At 40.9% G+C, this 22,933-nt stretch overlaps 1 protein-coding gene across 1 annotated transcript in view; it reads right to left on the minus strand.

Annotated features, from left to right (window-relative positions):
- LOC122797103 (kinesin-like protein KIF20A) overlaps positions 1–22,933 on the minus strand; it is a 220,387-nt gene that overhangs the window by 59,919 nt on the left and 137,535 nt on the right. Inside the window, exons 4-5 of the mRNA XM_044065901.1 lie at positions 14,017–14,136; positions 8,629–8,767 (exon numbers count right to left, since the gene is read on the minus strand). Coding sequence (XP_043921836.1) covers positions 8,629–8,767; positions 14,017–14,136 — 259 coding nt within the window. The remainder of the gene's footprint in view (positions 1–8,628; positions 8,768–14,016; positions 14,137–22,933) is intronic.

Below are 22,933 nucleotides of genomic sequence, written 5' to 3' on the forward strand. Positions count from 1 at the left end.
CAAGCCGTCCCTTAGCAGCGTGGCTTGTCCAGCATGTCATCCCAGGCAGACAGACATTGATCCCCTTTGAATGACACCAGAATTTAAGCCAATTAAAGCTGATCATCTTATCACTGTATTGTGGCATCATTCTAGGTGAAGGTAGGATACTGCTCAAGGTCAGGGTCATACCTGCCTGGGCTACATAATCAGAGAGCTCCTCGACGTCCCTTTCAGTCCATGTAGGAGGTAATGCCTCAGGTCGTTGACACCAGCGTGACAATGACTGAGTCGCATTTGTACCTGCTGCTGAGAGACCTGAGTGCTTGGGTATGTGGCGGATTCTAGCGCCCGACAGGCAGCTTACTGTGACCTTCTCCTTACTCAGTCTGGTGAGCTGGACGCCAGTGTGTCTGAATATGGAATCACCAATGACAAGTGTGTCTGGCATTTTGTTTGGCCTTAAGGGCTGTGACTGTTTGACACCTGACTGTGTGGTCTATGTGTTGCATGTGTTGGGTCGTGAGGTGGTATTTGTTTGGGTGTCTGCTTTGGTGGCCTCTGCTGTTTTGCAAATTTTGACCAGAGCCTCCAGTATGTCTTTGTGTGAGTATGTGTATGATTTGAAGTTGTGATGGTACCCATGTGGACTGGGTATATGTGTGTATTGTGGTTGCCTTCCTCTCCTGTCTTCAGTCCTATGTTGAGAGAGCTCAGCCTCCAGTTTGGCCGTGATAGTTGCATCTCTCGCATGTATTTGTGTTTTGTGGGAGAAGGAGAGGGATTGTTCAGTACATGAGGCAATTGTAACATTGCCTCAATATTCCCAGGTTCACCAGTTGAGCTGAGAGGACACTAGCAACTGATCCCCTATTATACTAGAAGTAGTAGATAAAAGAACTTCAAAGGACTCCGGGGAAGTGGGTTTTTGGGCTGGTGGGGTACTATCTATAGAGAGCTTTATCAAGGTGCAAGTACTGTAGGAGTAAGTGCTAGGCTTTACAGATAGAGAATAGTCTACTTGGGAATCAAGTAGAGATGAACTTTTCAGTTATAGGATATGCTGGTTAGATCAGCAGTACAGTTTAGCGTGTTTTATAGCAGGGGGCTGAAGGGAGCTAGGAATTGGCCCAAACGACCAATGGACTACTAGTTTCTGGGAAACTTCACCAAATCGGACAAAAAGGCCGCCAGTGCTTCCCACTCCCACTGGTAAGCAAAGAAACTTCCCTCCTTCCTAATAAGGCAATGGATCAGTAACAGGAACTAAAAACAAAGCCCAGGGATCAGCAACTCTGAAACTGGACTACACTAGTGCAGTAAAGTGGGAAAACAAGAGATTTTTTGTTTTATTACAGAGATAAGGAAAAAACAGACAGTAAATGCTATAAATGCTGTAAATCGGCTAGCTTTAGTGTGTAGCCTACAGAAACAATTTGCAACAAATAGTAACTTAAAGTGCAATAAACAGTGTAAAATGCAGAAATCACTTAAAGTAGCAGTAAACAGGCGAAATGCAGTCGCTTAGCTTAATAACAGTGGGAAAGCCACAAAAATACTTATATCTGGTAGAAAGTCACTTTAGCTCTCTGTTGCTTGGATCACTCTGCAGGCCACCACGAGGATCTGTGCAGAGTTGGTACAAGCTGGAAAACACGTGTTTTATAGCAGGGGGCTGAAAGGAGCTAGGAATTGGCCCAAAACGACCAATAGACTACTAGTTTCTGGCTGAAACTTCACCAATTCGGACAAAAGGCTGCTCAGTGCTTCCCACTCCCACTGGTAAGCAAAGAAACTTCCCTCCTTCCTAATAAGGCAATGGATCAGTAACAGGAACTAAAACAAAGCCCAGGGATCAGCAACTCTGAAACTGGACTACTCTAGTTCAGTAAGGTGGGAAAACAAGAGATTTACAGAGACAAGGAAAAACAGACAGTAAATGCTATAATGCTTTTATGGCTAGTACACTTGAGTGTGTTAGCCTACAGGTAAAATTAAGCAACAAATAACTTTTAAGAGTGCAAAACAGTTAATCAACACAAAACAGTTTAAATAGAATGCAGAGCTGTATAAACAGGCTAAGATGCAGTCGCTACAGTAAATATTCAAAAGCCAGAAAAAATACTTAAATCGGCTATAGCAAATACAGTTATAACAAATGCTCTGAAATATACTGTATATTTCCAATATGTTTGAGAAGGACAGTCAGAACACAAGAAGGTTCAGGCTAAGAAGAAAAAGTTTTGTTTTACTTTTGAAAAGGTAAAAGGAGGAACAGAAGGCCTTATCAAATGTTCTCTCTGTATTAAGAAGAATGAGCTAATGACACTAGACAGAGGTGTGTCACAGTAGGGGCGGCAACTGCAAAGCCACCAAGTATAAGAGCAAGACACCAACAGAGAGGGAGGGTGGACAAAATAGCCTAAGACAACAAGCTATGACAGTTTTAAACAGAAAAGATTTCTGAAGATTCTGAATAGACAAAGTGCTTTATATATTAAATTATAAAACAGTAATCTGTTAAAATAATCAAAAATACTTATATTTTGTAGCTCAGTTATGTCAAACAACTTCTCCAGCCTGCACCAAAGACCAGAACAACAACTTTTTGACAAGGGCACAAAAGCACGAACCCCCACTAGCCAAGACATAATTACACAGAGTAAATGTTTCAGTTTATACAATAGCCTAAGACAACAAGCTATGACAGTTTTTAAACAGAAAAGATTTCTGAAGATTCTGAATAGACAAAGTGCTTTATATATATTAAATTATAAAACAGTAATCTGTTAAAATAATCAAAAAATACTTATATTTTGTAGCTCAGTTATGTCAAACAACTTCCAGCCTGCACCAAAGACCAGAACAGATATATAGATATATAGTATATATAGTATATATATATATATATATATATATATATATATATATATATATATATATATATATATATATATATATATATATATATATATATATATATATATATATATATATATATATATCATCATCATCCTCTTTCGCTTTTCCTTGTAGGGTCGCCACAGCGGATCATCTCTTTCTATTTCTTCCTATCCTCTGCATCTTGCTCTGTCACACCAACCGCCTGCATGTCCTCTCTCACCACGCCCTTAAACCTTATCTTGTGCCTTCCTATTCCTCTTACCTGGCAGCTCCATCCTAGCATCTTTTTTCCCCAATATACCCATCATCCCTCCTCAGCACATGTCCAAACCAACGCAATCTCGCTCTCTTGCTTTGTCTCCAAACTGTCCAACATGAGCTGACCCTCTAATATACCGATTCCTAATCCTATCCATCCTAGTCACACCGATTGCAAATCTTAACATCTTTAACTCTGCCACATCCAGCTCTGACTCCTGCCTTTTGTCAATGCCACTGTCTCCAACCCATATAACATAGCTGGTCTCACTACACTCTTGTAGACCTTCCTTTCACTCTTACGGATACCCGCCTGTCACAAATCACTCCTGACACTCTCTTCTCCACCCATTCCACCCTGCCTGTACTCTCTTCTTCACCTCTCTTCCACATTCACCATTACTCTGAACTGTTGATCCTAAGTACTTAAACTCGGCCCACCTTTACCAACTCTACTCCCTGCATCCTCACCATTCCTCTACCCTCCCTCTCATTTACACACATATATTCTGTCTTAGCCCTGCTGACCTCATTCCTCTGCTCTCTAGAGCATATCTCCACCTCTCCAGAGTCTCCTCAACCTGATTCCTACTCTCACTACAGATCACAATGTCATCTGCAAACATCATAGTCCACGGGCCTCCTGTCTGATCTCATCTGTCAACCTGTCCATCACCACTGCAAATAAGAAAGGACTCAGAGCTGATCCTTGATGTAATCCCACCTCCACCTTAAACGGATCTGTCACTCCCACTGCAGTCCTCACCACTGTCACACTACCCTCGCATATATCATGTACCACTCTTAACGCATTCTCTGCCACTCCCGACTTCCTCATACAATACTCACAACTCTTCTAGGCACCCTGTCATATGCTTTCTCCAAGTCTACAAAGACGCAATGCAACTCCTTCTGACCTTCTCTGTATTTCTCCATCAACACTCTCAGAGCAAACATTGCATCTGTAGTGCTCTTTCCTGGCATGAAACCATACTGCTGATCACTAATCATCACCTCCTTCTTAACTTGTTTCCACTACTCTTTCCCATAACTTCAAGCTGTGACTAATCAGTTTTATCCTCTGTAGTTACTGCAGCTCTGCACATCACCCTTATTCCTAAAGATAGGTACCAAAACACTTTTTCTCCACTCCTCAGGCATCCTCTGACTTTCCAAAATTTCATTAAACAATCTAGTTAGAAATTCCACTGCCATTTCTCCTAAGCACCTCCATGCTTCCATTGGTATGTCATCGGGGCCAACAGCGTTTCCATTCTTCATCCTCTTCATAGCTGTCCTTACTTCCTCCTTGCTAATCCGTTTCACTTCCTGATTCACTATCCCCACATCATCCAACCTTCTCTCTCTTATTCTTTTCATTCATCAGCCTCTCAAAATACTCTTTCCATCTACTCAACACACTCTCCTCTCTTTTGAGTACCTTCCCTCACTATCCTTTATCACCCTTACTTGCTGCACATCTTTCCCAGCTCTGTCCCTCTGTCTAGCCAATCGGTACAGGACCTTTTCTCCCTCTTGAGTGTCCAATCTCTCATACAACTCTCCATATGCCTTATCCTTTGCTTTTGCCACCTCTCTCTTTGTAATGCGCCTCACCTCCTTATACTCATGTCTACTTTCATCTCTGACAATCCCACTTCTTTGCCAGCCTCTTCCTCTGTATACTCTCCTCTACTTCCTCATTACACCACCAGGTCTCCTTGTCCTCCTTCCTCTGTCCAGATGTCACACCAAGCACCTATCTAGCAGTCTCCCTTACAAGTTCTGCTGTAGATACCCAGCTATTCTGTAACTCTCCACTGCCTCCCAGTGCCTGTCTTAACTCTTCCCTAAACTCCACTTCACAATCACCCTTTAACTTCCACCATTTAATCCTTGGCACTGCTTTCACATTCCTCCTCCTCTTCTTGATCACCAACGCCCTTCTACATACCACTAATCTATGCTGCTTAACTACACTTTCACCTGCCACCACTTTACAGTCTCCAATCTCCTTAAGACTGGCCCTCCTACATAGTATATAATCAACTTGTGAGCATCTTCTCAACTCTTGTACACCCTATGCTCCACCTCTTCTTAAAATACCTATTCACCACAGCCATGTCCATCCTTTTCAAAATCCACAATCATCTGACCTTCTGCATTCCTCTCCTTAACACCATACCTACCCATCACTTCCTCATCCCTCTGTTCACTTCACCAACATGCCCATTAAAGTCCTTCCAATCACTAGTCTCTCAATTGGGTACACTCACCACAACTTCATCCAACTCACCTAAAATTTCTTTCTTCCATCACACCCAACTTGAGGAGCATATGCACTAACAACATTCATCATTACACTATCAATTTCAGCTTCATAAACATCACTGGTCAGACACTCTTCACGCCTAAAACACTCTTGGTATATTGTTCCTTTAGTATAACCCCTACCCCATTTCTCCTGCCATCCACACCATGATAAAACAATTTGAACCTGCTTCCTAAACACCTGGCCTTACTTTCCTTCCATCTGGTCTCTTGCAAGCACAATATATCAACCTTCCTTCTCCATCATATCAGCTAGTTTCTTCCTATACCAGTCATAAACATTCAAAGTTCCTACCTCACTGCTACACTCCTAACCTTCCTCCTATCTTCCTGCCTTTGGGCACGCTTCTCCTCTTCGCCAACAGTCAGCACCCTGTTAACAGTACTGGTGGCAACCCGGCCTCAATCAACCGTATGCAATTATGAAAAGTTCTCCGATCAGTAATTTTTGGCAGAAGTTTTAGATGCCCTTCCTGACGCAACCTCCCCATTTATCCGGGCTTGGGACCGCACAAAGAAATGCACTGACTTGTGCATCCCCAGTGGTTGGATATATATATATATATATATATATATATATATATATATATATATATATATATATATAGATATATATATATATATATATATATATATATATATAGTATATATATATATATATATATATATATATATATATATATATATATAGTATATACACACAGACTAGATATATATATATATATATATATATATATACACATACACACATACATACACATACATACACTATATATATATATATATATATATATATATATATATATATATATATATATATATATATCCACTTATATACATGTATATAAAAAACCAAGCAGACACTGCACAAGGTAAATGTTGCGCTGTTGAAAATAAGGAGTACAGCAACAATCTAGATAACAGCAGCAACAACCATGCAGTTCTTCCCAAATGAAAACAGCTCAGTTCAAATAAAGCAGAACATATAATATCCAAAAGAATCAGGTTTAATAAGTGCACACAGTAGGTAAGCGCTTTCACAATACAGCTCCTTCAGACCATTAAAATGTGCAATTAGTCAGTCTTTATACACTCTGTATTAATTAACTCTGACATCATAATTACAACTCACAATTTAAAGTGACCAACCTAACATTTACCATAAAAGACTCTAACATATATTATAAAAAAACTCCATATAAATATCACAACAGAAAATAACATTACTATAAAAGTATAAATATATAAAAATATAAATGAGACATTTATATGGACATACAAGTACCATAGAAGCTAAACATTATCTATGACAGGAAATTTTTTCAGCGACATCCACCTACTGTTTTTTATAATTTATGTTAAGAGTCTTTTATGGTAAAATGTTAGGTTGGTCACGTTAAATTGTGAGTTGTAATTATGATGTCAGAATGTATATTGAGTATATAAAGGCTGACTAATTAATTGCACATTTTAATGGTCTGAAGAAGCTGTAATGTGAAAGTGCTTACCTACTGTGTGCACTTATTAAACCCGATTTTTTTGGATATTATATGTACTGCTTTATTTGAACTGAGCGGTTTTCATTTGGGAAGAACTGCATGGTTGTTGCTGCTGTTATCTATATATATATATATATATATATACACATACACATATATATATATATATATACATATACATACATATATATATATATATATACATACTTATATATATATATATACACACACATTATAAATATATATATATATATATATATATATATACATATATATACACACACACACATATATATACACACATTTATATATATATATATATATATATATACATATACACACACACACACATATATATATATATATATATATATATGTATATTTTATTTATACACACACATATATATTACACACACACACACACACACACACACACACACACACACAGAACTTCAAACATGTAACTAGTACTTGCTTTAATGTAATTTGGTATTCTGTTCCATGCATTAGCGACTCTGTCAGAGAACCAATTAGTTTACTTCCCATGCTTATAGAATCTTCTACATAGGTTGTCGGATGATTCCCTAATACTTTTTGATAACCCCAAACATTCTCAGAAGTAGTTGCCTCTAAATGCCCTATATACCTGAATGAGATCTCCTCTTAGATGTCTGTCTATAAGAGATACTGTACATGTTCAGATATTTTAGTCTATCATAACGCAAATCCATGGCGGTCCTTTGTATATTTCCACTGTACTCTTTGCAGTTTACTCATGCTTCTTTTCTTACAAGGTTTCCATATTGTTATTCCATACTCAAGTTTAGGTCTTATGTAACTGAGAAACAATGACTTTAATCTTTTCTGATTTCCTAGACATTATGAATCTTTTTGTCTAACCTATAGTTCTATAACCATCATTAACCAATTGGTTGACATGACTAGAAAAACTCGAAGCTGGATCTACCCATATACCTAGGTCCTTAAAGTGTCTAGTTTCACTGTGTGCTGTATTAAATATTCACCTTTCAATTTATGTCACCCAAATCTCATATATAGGCAATGTTGACATTCTGCAGAGACCATCTAAAAAGCCAGGTGACTCGCATCACTGTCACTTTAGTGAACAGCAGAAAACGCTTTGTTTATTACATGTACAAAGTCATTATATGGACACAATGCATTGTGGGAACGAGACTAAATTGAAAAAAAAATCAATCACATCAGGAGGATAGTCCCAAAAGAGCTAGTTTAAGACATAACTTAGATATTTAAGAGTGGTTTTGATGCATTAGTATTACACAGAATGTCAGGAAATGATAAAACAGTAGTTTTCAGTTTTGGGGTGCAATTGTCCTTTAAGGCACTTTTTATGAGAAGCATTACAACCTATGCTTTTAAAAGCACACCGCAAGGTACACCACATGATCTGACTGCATACTTTCACAACTAGATTAGGGTTAAAATTGTTAATGAATGGCTGCAAGTGGATTTTCCAAGTACATGAACATGTGATTCAATCATAGCTTTTTAAATTTTCAGCATTATCTAGTGTTTTAACTCCAGCTGCATTCTTTTGAGATTTAAATTTTCACAAGCTTCGCATTCCCTTCACATTTATGTAAAAAGAAACTATTCTAACTGAAACGACACTTACCTTGAATAGTGAAGGTTTTTCCTGCATTGGTAACACCATAAGTAAAGACTAATCCATTCTCCCCGGTCAAATAACTGTTGACAATGTCCTTCATTGTGCCATTGAAAAAATCTGTTTGAGTAGTTTCTGGTCCAAAGATCTAAATGTTAACATAAAATTGAAAAACTACATATAATGCAAAATTACCAACAGGGCTTAGAACGTTTTTACATCAACTTGAAGTGTAGTAATTTTACCAAAACTTATATGGTCTAATATCAGTAACTCAGAACGGGCAGTCTTTAAATGAAACTCTAGTTTAAACTTTGCACATAAAGTATAACAGAGACCTTGTTTAAGATGTTAAAACCCATTTTATATGGCAATGCACTAAGCTTAAAAAACCTCTCTCTCACCAAGCACTGTAATTTGTGGCTTTGAGTGCTCATCTCCTACACTGTGCTCGTCTCACATGTATCCATCAATGCCTCCTGTTAGCCTATATATTTTTTCTTTGTTGACGAATGTTGACATTTTTTTTAAAAGGTCTAACCATAAACCCAACATATTAGTCATAGGAGACTCCATTGCGAGACACACAGATGTGCCGCTCACCAGGCTGGATAAGGAGAAAGTCATGTTCAGTTTGTCAGGTGGCAAAATCTGGCCATATCACACATGCACTCAAGTCTCTCAACAACGTTAGGATTCAGTCTAAGTTGATGTGAACAACTTCAGATGTACCTCCCTGGACTATATGAAGAGAGACTTGATTGAGCTCATTGAATGCTTGTCCCAGTCAGGTATGTCCCTAGCCATAAGCAGCCTTCTATCACCCAGAATGATGCTGCAATACAAACAGAAAATGATTGACTAACAATTGGCTTAGTTTCTGGTGTCATTCCAGTGGGATCAAATGCCAGACAGCCTGGGAAGATATGATTGACAGACCATGATGCTTTGCTACAGATTGCCTGAAGCCCAAAGATGCAGGCTAAGGCCCTTGCTTCTTCCATAGTGCCTTTTTTTTTTTTTTTTTTTTTTTTTTAGGAAAGTCATGAGTTTGATGCTACCAACAAAAATGCAAATTAAAAAGTCATGCTGCTAAACGCTAGGAGTCTAAACATGAAACTGCACTCATTGCAAGCATTCTTAACCCTGGAAGATGCTGACATTTGTGCAGTAACAGAAACCTGGTTCAAAACTACTGAGAGCATCCCAGCCTTACCTGGTTACTCATCCTATCATACATTCAGACCCCAAAATGTGGGCAGCAAAGCCAAAGGAGGTGGGGTTTCAATATCTATTAAAGAGACACACCTCCAGGCTCGACAAACAGTATGACACACAGGAGACACTCCAGGTGCAGTTAACTTTTGACAAGACCCTTATTCAAAATTACAGCTAGCTACAGGCCCCCAAATTTAAGATGCCCACTCCACCTATCTAGACCTCTTCAAATCAAGATTTAAACCCTTTACCACAATCCTGGGTGACTAATTACCCAACCATAGATTAGAAAAACTAATCATGCCAGAACACAAATGCTCAGAGATTCCTCAATATTATCAATGCAAATGCCTTGCAACAGCTAGTCGATACCCCCACAAGAGGTGACAGCATCTTGGACTTGGTATTAACCAACATGAGTAACCACTGCAGTACCCTCTACAGTATTATCCTCCATGGTAGGATCCAACCATAAAGCAGTTACTTTCAAAGTCACCATCTCCCCTGACCCCCTCTAGCTAGGGTCAAACAAAGGAATGTCCAGATAAGTGTTGAGGATAGATAACTCCAAAATTGGCCTCCCCCACATGTTCCCTCTTCTTTGGTACTACTAGGAACAGGGCCCACTGACTTAGGCCCACTTGGATCTGGTCTGAGGACCGGAGCAGCAGAGAAATCTGTTCAGGAGCCTCTATTCTTGCTGAGGGAGGAACGCTCAAGTATGCCTTTGAAAGGAGCAAGTGGAAATAAAACCTGTAACCTTTGCGTATTGGTGTATACCATCTGTCGCCAACCTTCCTCCCAAAGGTGCTGCCAGACGAGAAGGCTCCCTGCTCTGCAGCTGGGTGGGTCTTGGGGTAAGTTCTGTTACCCGACTGACCTCTGAAAGACCCTGCAGGTGAACCCCTGTTCTAGGCCTGAAAGAGCTGCCCCTCGGACGCCTAGACCTACCCCAGACCGGGGGGAATCATAAGAAGGATACGCCCACCCCTTGGTAGGCCAATCAGCAACTGACTTCAAAAAGTCTCTGAAAAAAAAAATCCCCAGGAGGAGAAGAAGGAGGCAGAATCATCCACACTGTGAAAATCAAAGGAGCTTCTCCAAAGCTGATTACAACCTCCTGAGGGATGGTATAAAACAGCTTCACAGCCCCTTCCCCCACTGTAGAAACTGGCACCAGTGTCCAAATCTACACAGAACTATACGAGCATTTGTATGGATGCATGGAATCAGGAATACCTGACAGGACAAAATCATCTGCAAGGAAGAGTAAACCTGTCTGGTGGACATCTGCTAATAAATAACCTATATAACAAAAGGAAAATAATGCTGTCCAGGACCAAGAAGGAGCAGGTGCCCAATTGCAAGCCATCTCTCCTTAGCCTGAACAAGCAAATAAGAGTTGTAGTGAAATCCTCTAAATTGGCCACATCTACTAGAGACTATCATAAGGCCACCTTCTCATATGTCCGCAATCTCAAAGGAAGCAGGCATATCTGTTCAGAACTAGTGGTCAAGGATACCACAAACACAAATGTGGTAGATATAGCCAATCTACTGGGTGACAGATTCAATGACAACTTCTCTCCTCTGTTCCCTCCTATCAGTAAATCAGGACATCCCCAGTACCTGCCCCCCACCCCTTATCACTAGGGAACAGGTCACACTACCCTCTCAAAGGAAAAAAATACAGCCTCCATGGAACCCTATAACATCCCCGGCTGCATTCTACAAGAAAACAGGCATGAGCTTGCAGCACCATTAGGCACCCTATTCAACCAAAGCCTGAGTACCGGCTTTGTCCCAGCTGAGTGGAAGACAGCCACTGTCATCCCTTTACACAAAGGTGGAGCGTCCACCAATCCAGGAAGTTACAGACCCCATCAGCCTACCTAGCCTGATCTGGAAGGCCATGGAATGGATTATCATGGACCTCATTAACCGGGACATTGTCAACCTCAAAATATTCAACCCAACACAGTTTGGCTTTGTCAAGGGAAGGTCATGTCTATTAAATCTGGTTGATTCTTTGAGACAGGTAACCAAAGCCATGGACGAGGGGAAGACTGTACACACAGTCTACCTTAACCTGGCCAAAGCCTTCGACACTCTTCCCCACTCGGGCATAGTAGATGCTCTCTCTCAACTAGGCATCAATCCATAGGTTACCAGATGGGTAAGCAAACGGGCTCACTGACAGAACCCACCTAATCAAAATAGGGGAAGCCACCTCAAGCAGTAGAACCATAACGAGTGGCTTACCCCAGGGATCAGTCTTGGGGCCTCTGTTATTCAGGATATATTTCTCTGAGGTGCAGGCCAAAACCAGTGGGCTATGGCAAACAAAGTTTGCAAATGACTGCAAGCTGGGTGCAGTCATCAATCCCCAAGTGATGTGGATGCCCTCCAAGAGGGTCCCAAACAAATAACGGGTGCCAGAAACATGGCCTCAAGCTGAATGCCAAAAAATTAACCCCCCCCCTTTGGGGAGAGTGACGTCCCCACAATATTATCACATGTCCTAAGTACACAAATCAGTAGTGAGAGCTTTGGGCACCCAGGTTGATAGCAACCTAACTTTTGACCATCATGTTGCTTCCATTGTAAAGAAAGCTTTCTACATGGCCCACTTCATAAGTAAGGGCATCTCATCCAGGGACAAAGAGGTCATAAGATCTCTGTATTCTTCCCTTATAGGGCCAAACGCCCCTTTCGGTGTGTACCTGGCAAAGCACATCCAGCAGCTGGAGAGACCAGAGAGTTTCCTCAAAAGGAGGATACAGGGCCTCAAACGACTATCCTACACAGATAGGCTAAAAGCCCTGTCCCTCTACTTAGTTTCATACAGACTCCTCAGAGGTGGCCTCTGTCTGGCATACAAAGTAATCTCAGACCCCACCTTGGTGGGACTGCTGCATATCCGCAAGTCAAGCTTAACTCAACCAGCCCATACGCTTGACCTCAACCTGGTCTGTGATATCAATAGAACTTCTTGGCGGGAACGATTTGTGTCCCAGAGACTCCTCCATCTGTGGAACAGACTCCCTCTCCATGGCAAGCAGAGTACCTCATTATTTCTTTTTAAGCACAACCTGGATAAATGGATGGGAAATAGAAAATACACTCCTGGGATTCCACCTGTGTCCCTGCTGGGAGCTGACTTGTCTAAACATGGGCATGATCCTATTAAAAAAAAAAAAAAACTCTTATGTAGGTCACATGTTAAGCAGCAGCACTAGCTTTCTTTAAAAGAAAGGCTACCTTGCTGAAGTGTAAACTGGCACACACACAATTGCCCAAAGAAATGTAAACTGGGTTTTGTATTACAGTGAGCAGAGTCACATAAGCTTTACACAAGTGATATCTTTGGCAGGCCAAGTAAAAATTTGGCACCATTTTAGAAATAGGAAAATCCATATCCATAGACACTCCTTAATATGAATGACATGGATAAGTAGTGCAGAACATCAATTCTGTGCAAACAAAACTCACAAATCTTTATACAAGGTCATCACTGTACTCATCATTCAGCATGATAATTCGTATAGATCACACACTCCACTGAATGATCATTAAAACAACATTCTCTTTTAGGCTCAATAGTTTTGGCAGTGGTCCCCTCCAGCATCACCAAAATATACATATAAAGCTAGGTTGCCAACATTACCCATTTTCAGTATAGGTTTGCATATCTTTGAGTTTCTGAATTACATACAATCAGAAAGAAATGGTAGTGCAGTGGCTAATGTTGGACTTCTGTTCAGTGCAGCAGCAAGAAATGATAAAGATCAGAACTGGCCAAAACACTTTTCCAGAACACTAAGACTGCTTTTGCTCTCTTTAAACACCTCTTAATTGTACTTCACCACTGCAATATCCAGAATTTAGCTTTATTCTGTAATTTGTTTGTACACAACTTTGTACAAAAAACTAAATACTCATATGTTTTGCTTTAATGATCAAGTCTTCCACATACACTAATCTAAATGGAAAAAGTTTGCCCATCAACTATTTTTGTCTCAACTTCTAAGGAGTATAACAGGATGAAAACTAACTGATACCACATCTTGAAGTACACCCCTCCCTAACTGAAGCAGTCATTAATGCAAGAATCAACACAGGTGATGTGTTTTTTCCAGATGAAATCTGCTAAGAGTAAGGCAGAAAAAAGACAGTTACCTGAGTAAATGTAAATCTATGAACAGCTTCACAAATTCCTTTCTCGCTGTTTTTCATCGTACAAGAACCTTTAGGAGCACGCAACACAGCAGTTTCTGAATTTTCCAGAGTTATGCATCCCTAAAATGGAGCAAAAATAATTAGATACAGTCAAAATAACATTAATGCATTCCAAAGTTAATACATACATTTTTTTTCAGTTAATGATATGTGGATTATTATAACAAAAAGGACCATACAGCTGACAGTTTGGTTTAGAGAAAATTCTAAGACTTTGGAGGTCACAACCTAACTGCCAGCACTGTAGTTTTTTTTTTTTTTTTTTTAACCAAGAGCAAGTTAAAATCATTTATTTTGCAGAGGCAGAAAAACTACTGCAAATAGATTCAAAACCCTCAATTTATACTACTGAACTTAGGATAAAAAAAAGTTATGCAAAATCTGATGCATGCAAAATGGTAAAGATCTCATTAAGAGTTAGAGAAGCATTCACTGATCACCCCATACAGGTAATTGGAGGAGGGGGAATCTCACCCCTCTCAAAGTAATGACGTGCACAGACACACAAAAGGGTGCTTCACACTGTACTGTACTGAACAGGGTTACAAAAACACAAGTACTACTCATCTGGGGGAGATGGAAATATGAAATAAACATAAAAGTTACAGATGTATCTTATTGAAGAATTACATGTTCATACTGTATGGAATGGACAGACCTGCTAAATTCAGGCTATCTGTACTCCACTTCATGAATTCTATTTTATTATTTAAGAGAAGCTATAGCAGACTAGGGATGAATTTATTTTTAATTTATTTATTTTACATTTGTTGACCGGGATAGTCCGACTGGATGCATGCCCATTTTCAGCGGAGGCCCGGGGAGAAAAGCTCCACATTTTAGACCGAAATCTTGACCATATACAATACAGATAATGTCAGACAGGTAAAACATTTCAAATACAGGAACATGTATATAGTACTGTTACAGTAACATACCAGACTAAATAAGTTAAACATTTTGAGTAAAAGGATTAATTAAAAAATAAATAAATAAATAAAAATGTTTTTAAGGGTAACATTGTTTATAAAGTTTACCAAACTTTAGGAGGTGAGCTACTACAGTAGGAATTAATAGAGAATATCAGAGCACCTGAAATAGCACGTTAAAGATAGATAGTAAAGAATGGTCTTGCTAGGGGAGAAAGTGTCAAGTCAGGATTTGTGCATGGGCAAAGCCATTAGGCTTTAAGGAATATTCTTAATTGCTTCTTGAAAATTGGGGTAGAAGAAAGGGCTGTTAACTCTTGGAACACTCTTCCAACTGAACTATCAATAGAGTTTGAGAACAAGCTATCTTCAGAATTGTTGTTGACTTTAGGGTAGCTACTAGTAACATTAGCTGATCGAAGGGTTGTTAGATTTTTATATGGGCAGATGAGGGTAGAGAGTATGGGTGTATCTGCGGGATGGTGCAAGATCTTGTGTATAGTAGTAAGTTGCTGGAAAAGAATCTGGCTTTGTAATTCCAGCCATCCTAGCAAATTAAGATTTTGGCAGTGGTGGGTTTGAAAAGGGGCACCAGTGGCAAATCTAGCTATGTTATTATACGCTGTTTCCAACTTATGAAGATTATTTTTGGATAAGTTGGTATAGATTGGGGATGCATAGAGAAGGGTGGAGATTAAGTGAGTTCGGGCAATAGCAGTCCTAGCTAGAGGTATGAGATAGGGTTTAAGTCTGTAGAGGAAACCAAGTTTTTTATTAACAGATTTAAATGGTTAGGTTGATGTGTGCCGAAGTTTAGATTATGATCGTTACACCTAAAAGTTTGGTGGTTGTGTCCGGAGTTATTACAGTACCATTATTAGATGTAATTGTGAAGTTGATAGCAGGAGATTTCTGAGTGGGAGAGAATAGTACCAATTTAGTTTTTTGGGGGTTAAGGAGGAGACAGCATTGATGGAACCAGTTTTCAACTAAGGTAAATACTGCTTGGGTACTCTAATGAAGTCCAGCAGGCGAGGAGGCTGAACATATTCATGTCGAGTCATCGGCATATTGTATGCAGGTGGTTTGTGGAAGGGAGATTTTAAAATCATTTATGAAAATGGTGAAGAGGAGGGGTCCCAGAATAGAGCCTTGGGGGAGGGACTCCCAGAGTTTAGGGAGAAGAGTAGATAGTTTAGAGGAGTGCTTGTTGTCCATTTCCTAGATAGGACTTGAACCAATTAACTGTCTGGGTATCTAGTGAAAGTGATTTGAGTGAGTTTAACAGTAACTGATGATTAACCATATTCAAATGCTTTTAAGAAGTCAATAAAGAGGGCTGAGGACAGTAAGCGGTTGTTACGATGTTTATTAATGCAGTCAGAAAAGGATAGTAGAGCAGTTGTACTATGGAAAGGCCTAAAACCATGCTGGCAGTCAACTAGCAGGTGGTTTTGGAGGAGATGATCAAGTAGCCGACTGTGAATACATCTCTCCATAATTTTTGGAAAGGGGGAAAAGTAGGGCTATGGAGTGGAACTTTGAGAGTTCATTTGAGTTCCCACCCTTATGCAGTGGGATAATATACGAGACTTTCCAGAGGGATGGGATAGAACTTTCTGTAATGGTTCTGTTAAATTAAGATGGAAACAGGGTAGGCATGCACTCCAGCTGTCATTTGAAGGTATACAGCTGGGAGGTCAGCTGATTGAGTGCATGGTTTAAGCTTAAGAAGTAGGAAGTGTATGAGAGATGTTGGGACAGGCTGCAGTTGTAATACTTGGGATAGGGTGGTTGGTAAGGGTGAGTCAGTGGTGGTAACAGGTGGTAAGGTATTTACTAAAGATTGAACAGTTTTTGAAAAAAAACTTTGTTAAAAATATCAGCAATTTGGTTGGGAGAATTATGAGTCAAGTTAGAGGGGGTAGGTGTTTTGGCTTGTCCAGGATGGAGTAATTTAATTTAATCCTGACCAGAATTGTTGTGGGTTTAGATATTGGGTTTGTTGGAATTTAAGGTAATGGTTTTTATCGAGGAATATTGATTTTTTTTTAGTGGCATTCCTGAGCCGTCTAAAAAGTTATAGGTTCATACTAGGCTATCTGCCCTAGGGCATTTATAAGCCTAGCCAGAGTGTGTTTGGCTTTCGCCACCCATTTTAAATTAATTTTGCTATGCCTTTTTTTGAGGTTAGTATACTGTGCCTCTGTCTAACAGTGACACAGAAGTGATAGCCGGGGTAAACCTACGATCTCCCATCCACTCATCAAGATTCCTCTTGAAGAGAGTCAATGTGGGACTCTGCCTAACCTGGACTGGGATTTTATTCCAGAGTGAAGGGAGCCTCTGGGTTATGAATCTGTCCCTCCAGCATGTCCTATTTATTTCAATGCTGAGGTTCAAGTCTCTCGAGCGAGTAGCTCGATGGGATTTGGATTTTCTGAGGTGCAGCATGTCCATTAATTCTGGGTTGGACATGGCTTTATACGTTAGGCACAGACTGCCTCTGAGCAGGCGGTATGCCACTGAGTAGAGCTGGAGTTTCTTTAACCGGGCAGCATATGGCATCTGTTTGAGCCCTTTGATCCTCTTGGTGAGGTACTTTTGGGGTCTTTCCAGTTGCTGCAGGTGTCTGGTAAGGTACATCCCAAAAGGGGCATTGTACTCAATTATGGGCCTGATGAGGGATGAGTAAAGAGGCACGATGACCTCCCCTGATCTAGATGTGAATCCCTTCATGATTAGGTGGGCTATATAAAATGTTTTTCTAACCACTTTGGCCACGTGGTTGTCAAATGAGAGATTGCTATCAACTTGGGTCCCCAGGTTCCTAATGACTTCTTCTGTACTTAATGGATTACCACCTATGTGGTAATTTGTGGGCACTGTTTTTGCCAAAGGGGATGACTATACACTTTTTGGTGTTTAGCTTGAGGCCATGGCTCTGGCACCAGTTGCCTGTTTCTATGAGGCCTTTTTGGAGGATGCTTGTATCGGCTGGAGAGTTGATTATGGCACCCAGTTTGCAGTCATCTGCGAACTTGGTCAGCCACAGTCCTTCCGTGTTGGCCTGTACCACCGAGAAATATATACCGAACAAGAGAGGTCCCAGGACTGAGCCTTGTGGGACGCCACTTGTAACTGGTTTGAAGTCTGACATGGCTCCAGCAATTCTAACCATGTGGGTTCTGTCCTTGAGCCAGTTTGCAACCCATCTAGTGACATAGGGGTTTATATATTTAAGCTGGTGAGCTTATCTATAATGCCCGAGTGGGGTATTGTATCGAAGGCTTTTGCGAGGTCCAGGTAGGCTGTGTGGACCACCTTCCCCTCGTCAATGGCCTTGGTGACTGTTTCAAAGAAATCAACCAGATTTAAGAGGCAGGATCTGCCCTTAAAGCCAAACTGGGTACGATCCAGTGTCTGTAGGTCCCCAATATCTTTATTTATGAGGTCCATGATGATCCTTTCCATAGCTTTGCAGACCAAGCTAGTCAGGCTTATGGGGCGATAGTTTCCAGGATCCGTTGAGGCACCACCTTTGTGGAGAGGGACCACTGTTGCTGTACGCCACTCTTTGGGTACATATCCTGTAGTAAGGCTAAGATTGAACAGTAGTTTTATGTTTGGGTTTAGCTCTTCTTGGAGTTCATGTAGGACACAGCCCGGGACACCATCTGGTCCCATTGATGCTGTGTTTTTTGCTTTGGAGAGGGCGGCTCTTACCTGAGCATCTGAGATGTCAGGGGGGCAGCACTCTGTTGGGATAGATATTTGCCCTTTTGGTGGGGAGGGGGGGGGGAGAAGTTTGCACTGAACCTGTCAGCTAGGTTGTTGGCAATGTCTGTGGGCTCGGTGTATTTTTGGCATTTTGGACTAATTCTGAGCATATCTGGGAAATCCCACCCAGGTTCCTAACATAACTAAAGAAAGCCTTGTGATTATCCTTGGTGTCCTGTGCAATTTTACTCTCGAAGCTGGCCTTAGACGATTTTATGAGTGCCCGTAGTTTTTTGCTAATACTGATCAGAGATGCCTTCCCTTTTTGGGATTTTGCTCTATCATGTAGTAGCTTCCTCCTTCTATTGTATAGTTTGTTTATGGCTGGGGTCCACCAGACAGGACGTCTGCCTTTGGAGCATTGGGTCTTGGTTTTATTTGGGATTGCATGATCCATGCATTCCTGAAGGTGTTCATAGAATGCGGTCTGGGCCGTATTTTCCACAGGCCCAGGGGCTTTGAAGGATTTTGCCTCAGTTTTGAGGCATGTGAAATTTGCTTTAGAGAAGTTTTTCACTGTGGTTTTCTGGGCAGGAGGTGGGGTCAGAATGTGAATATCCAGTGAGATTAGTTTATGGTCTGATCTTACCAGTGAGGGATACACTTCTGGTCTGGAGCATAGTGTCCCCATGTTGGTGATGATCAGGTCCAGTATGTTTTCTCCTCTTGTGGGAGTGGTAACAAGTTGTTCCATAGCATTTGAGTTTATAAATTCTAGGAACCTTTGGGCTAGGGTGTTGGAGCTAGAGTAATGCTCCCAGTCTATGTTTGGGTAGTTGAAGTCGCCCAATATAATGGTGTTTGGAGAGACCTTCATATTTTCCAGTATTCTCAGGAAGGCCGAGTGGGGTTCCTGTGTTTGGGAGGGTGGTCTGTAGCAGGCTATAAACTGGAAGGCAGTTTTACCCTCAGTTAGTTGCACATGGATAGTCTCTGATGCTGCGTGCTGTGCCACCAACCTGGAGGTGTGGGTATCTTTGACGAATATTGATACTCCCCCTCCTTTTGTGGTTTGGTCCAAGTTTTGGGGCTGAAAAGCATGGTATGAGGTATAACCTGGTAGTGCTGGGGTGTTCTCGGGAGCCTTGAACCAGGTTTCTGTTATTGCACAGATATCGATGTTCTCCATGCTAAGGAGAGTTTCGAAAAGGCATCTTGAGGTTTAGACTTCTGGCGTTGAGTAGCATTACTCTTAGTTTCTTATCCCTTGTGATACCTATGGAGGTGGATTTGTCTTTGAGCCTTGCCTAAAAAGGCACTATGGGGGTAGCAAGAGCCTTTGCCAATATCCGAAAGCCCAGGGGTGACAGGTGCAAGCCGTCCCTAGCGAAGCATCGTGGCTGGTCGAGCATGTCATCCCAGGCTGACAGGCATTGGATCCCCTTTGAATGACACCAACACTTAAGCCAATTGTTGAAATTGATCATCTTGTCTTCATATTGTGGCATCATTCTTGGTGAGGGTAAGATGCTACTCAAGGTCAGGGTCATACCAGCCTGGGCTACATGCTCAGAGAGCTCCTCTATGTCTCTTTTCATGTAGTCCAGGGAAGTACGTCTCAGGTCATTCACACCAGCATGGACAATGACTGAGTCATATTTGTACTTGCCTTGGAGTGACCTGAGTGCTTGTGTTATATGGCGGATCCTAGCCGACAGGCAGCTCACCGTGACCTTCTCCTTGTTCAGCCTGGTGAGTGGGACGCCAGTGTGCCTGACGATAGAGTCACCTATTACAAGTGTATCAGGTGTGTTGTTTAGCCTTAAGGGCTGTGACTGTTCGGCACACTGGCTTTGTGAGCTATGTGTTGCACGGGTTTTGTTTTGGGGTAGCGGTTGCTTGGGTGTCTGCTTTGGAGGTCTCTGCTGCTTAGGCAGATTTTTATTTAGAGCCTCAGAGTATGTTTTTGTGTGTTTATGTGTTTGGTTTGTTGTCGTGGTAGGTCTATGTGAGACTAGAATTGTAGTGAGTGTGGTTTCCTTCTCCTCTTGACTGGTTACGCCAGTACTGAGTTGAGAGAGCTTAGCCTCCAGTTTGGCTATATGGTTGCATCTCTCACATGTGTTGGAATTTGTTGGGAGGAGGAGAGGGTTGTCTGTGTACATGAGGCAGTTGTAACATTGCCTCAAGATTCCCAGATTCACCAGCTGGACCTTTGGACATGCTAGAATAGTATTGGGAATTCCTTTATAATTGAAAAAAAGGGCCAATGGGGAACAAGGTACTCAAGGGGAGTTTGTGAGGGTGTAGTGCTTTTAATTTTTTTAGAGCTGACTTATATAATTGCTTTAGTGAGCAAGTGCCAGGTAACTTAAATGCAATGTGTTACAGGTAACTTAAATGCAAAAATGACAAACAGTAACTTTCTTTCAAGTGAAACAAGGAAATAAGTACAGTAAGCAATGAAGATATCACTAGGAATCCACAGAAGTGCTAAAAGGCCGCGTTTTAGGTGGAATTAGCATTTCAGGGAAATAAACAAACAAGCATACAAACAAAGCTAGATTCAGCAGGCCTGGATCTAGTCTATGCTACAGCAAACAAGATGTACCAATTTCAGTAAGAAACAGTTAGAATATGCAGGCACTATAAGCCTTTAACCAGAAATTCCTTGCTCAGAAGGGCAGAGTCCAGCCTCTCCTCCCACAAGAGTGCAGACCGCAATCCTTCTTAATGTAAAAAAACTGGCCTGAAGCCCAAGTGCTTAAACCAGAACTAATACACTTTTAGAATAACAGACACTGAGCTCTCAATCAGCAGTTCCCAACTTAGAAGGATGTAAGCTACCTGTCCTGCCACCACAGTGCAGGCCACAAACCTTCCTAATGTAAAACAACTGGTCTGAAGCCCAAGTGCTTAATCCAAAAGACTTGGAAATGATAGCTACACTTTAATCAATAGGGTCTTTGGTACTTCTCCATATATTCCAGATTTTATTTCTCAGGTCTCATTTGAGAGCCAGGTAGCAGGTTTGTTCCTAATTTTAATAGTACGAGAGGGGGCACGGTGCTCAAGGATTTTTAGGAATGTATTGTTAAAAAAAAAAAAAAAAAAAAAAAGAGAGAGACCGCTTCATTAAGAGGTAGATACTTTATGGGTGACCAATTGCAGGCTTTTAGCTCTGCTTGAAAGTTACCTAGGTACACGTTATTTTTGTTCCGGGTGGTTCTAAAGTTTAGTGGAGTGGGAATGGTGATCTTTTGTCTAGTTATAAAGGTAAGAGTGGTCACTAATATCATCAGGAAGTATGCCTATTTTGTAAGATTGGGGGTTATTGTCGACTACTCTCCAGTCTAAGGTAGTTTGGTTGTTGCTGTGTTTATGGGTTCTATTAGAGTCGGTGATAGTTTGATATTAGCCATAGAGATTAACGTGAGACTTAGGTTTGTCAGAAATACAACAGTTCCAGTCAATGTTAAAGTCTCCAAGGAGAATGGTTTCTTGTGGGAATGATGTAGAAAGCCAAGTTAAGAATATTTTCAAGAGTACTTATGCTGTTGCCAGGGGGGGTGTAAGAGCAAATGATGTATATAGATTTATTAGCATTAATTTGGAGCTTAGATATTAAGATTTCAGCATTGCTAGGTGAGGGAGGTTGAGTGTTTAGTGAGGTTACCTGTAGTTCGGATTTAAACAATATCGCTACCCCCCCCCCCCCCCACACACACACACACACCCTTTTTGTTAGGACGGTCAATTCTAAGGATGTTATAACCTGGAGGGATGATATCATTGTCTTTGGTAACTGGTTTGAGCCAGGTTTCTGTGAGACATAGGATGTCAAAGGAATGAAAGTCTAGTAGGGCATGAAGTTGGGTAATTTTGTTATTTAAACTATGAATATTGAGGTGGGCAATGAGAAGAGAGTTTGAGGAAGAAGAACAGGGGGTATAGGAAATAGAGGTGAAAGGGGTATGGGAAATAGAGGTGAAGGAAGAATGGGAGTCAGGGAAGGTATTGCCAGGCCCTGGGTTTGGGTGAATGTTGCCATGTAGTAGTAGTAGGTAGTGAGGATTGTGTGGAAAATGTTTTGCAAGATTACATAAAATAGGGTCCATTTTGTAAATACTTAATATGGTTTAATCTGTGAAACTGTGGGAGAAAGTAGGCTGATGAGGATGTAAGGTTACTGCGAGTTTGTGAGGCTG

Source organism: Protopterus annectens, chromosome 3.part0 (assembly GCF_019279795.1).
Source record: "Protopterus annectens isolate FY-2018-M chromosome 3.part0, PAN1.0, whole genome shotgun sequence".
NCBI lineage: Eukaryota > Metazoa > Chordata > Ceratodontiformes > Protopteridae > Protopterus > Protopterus annectens.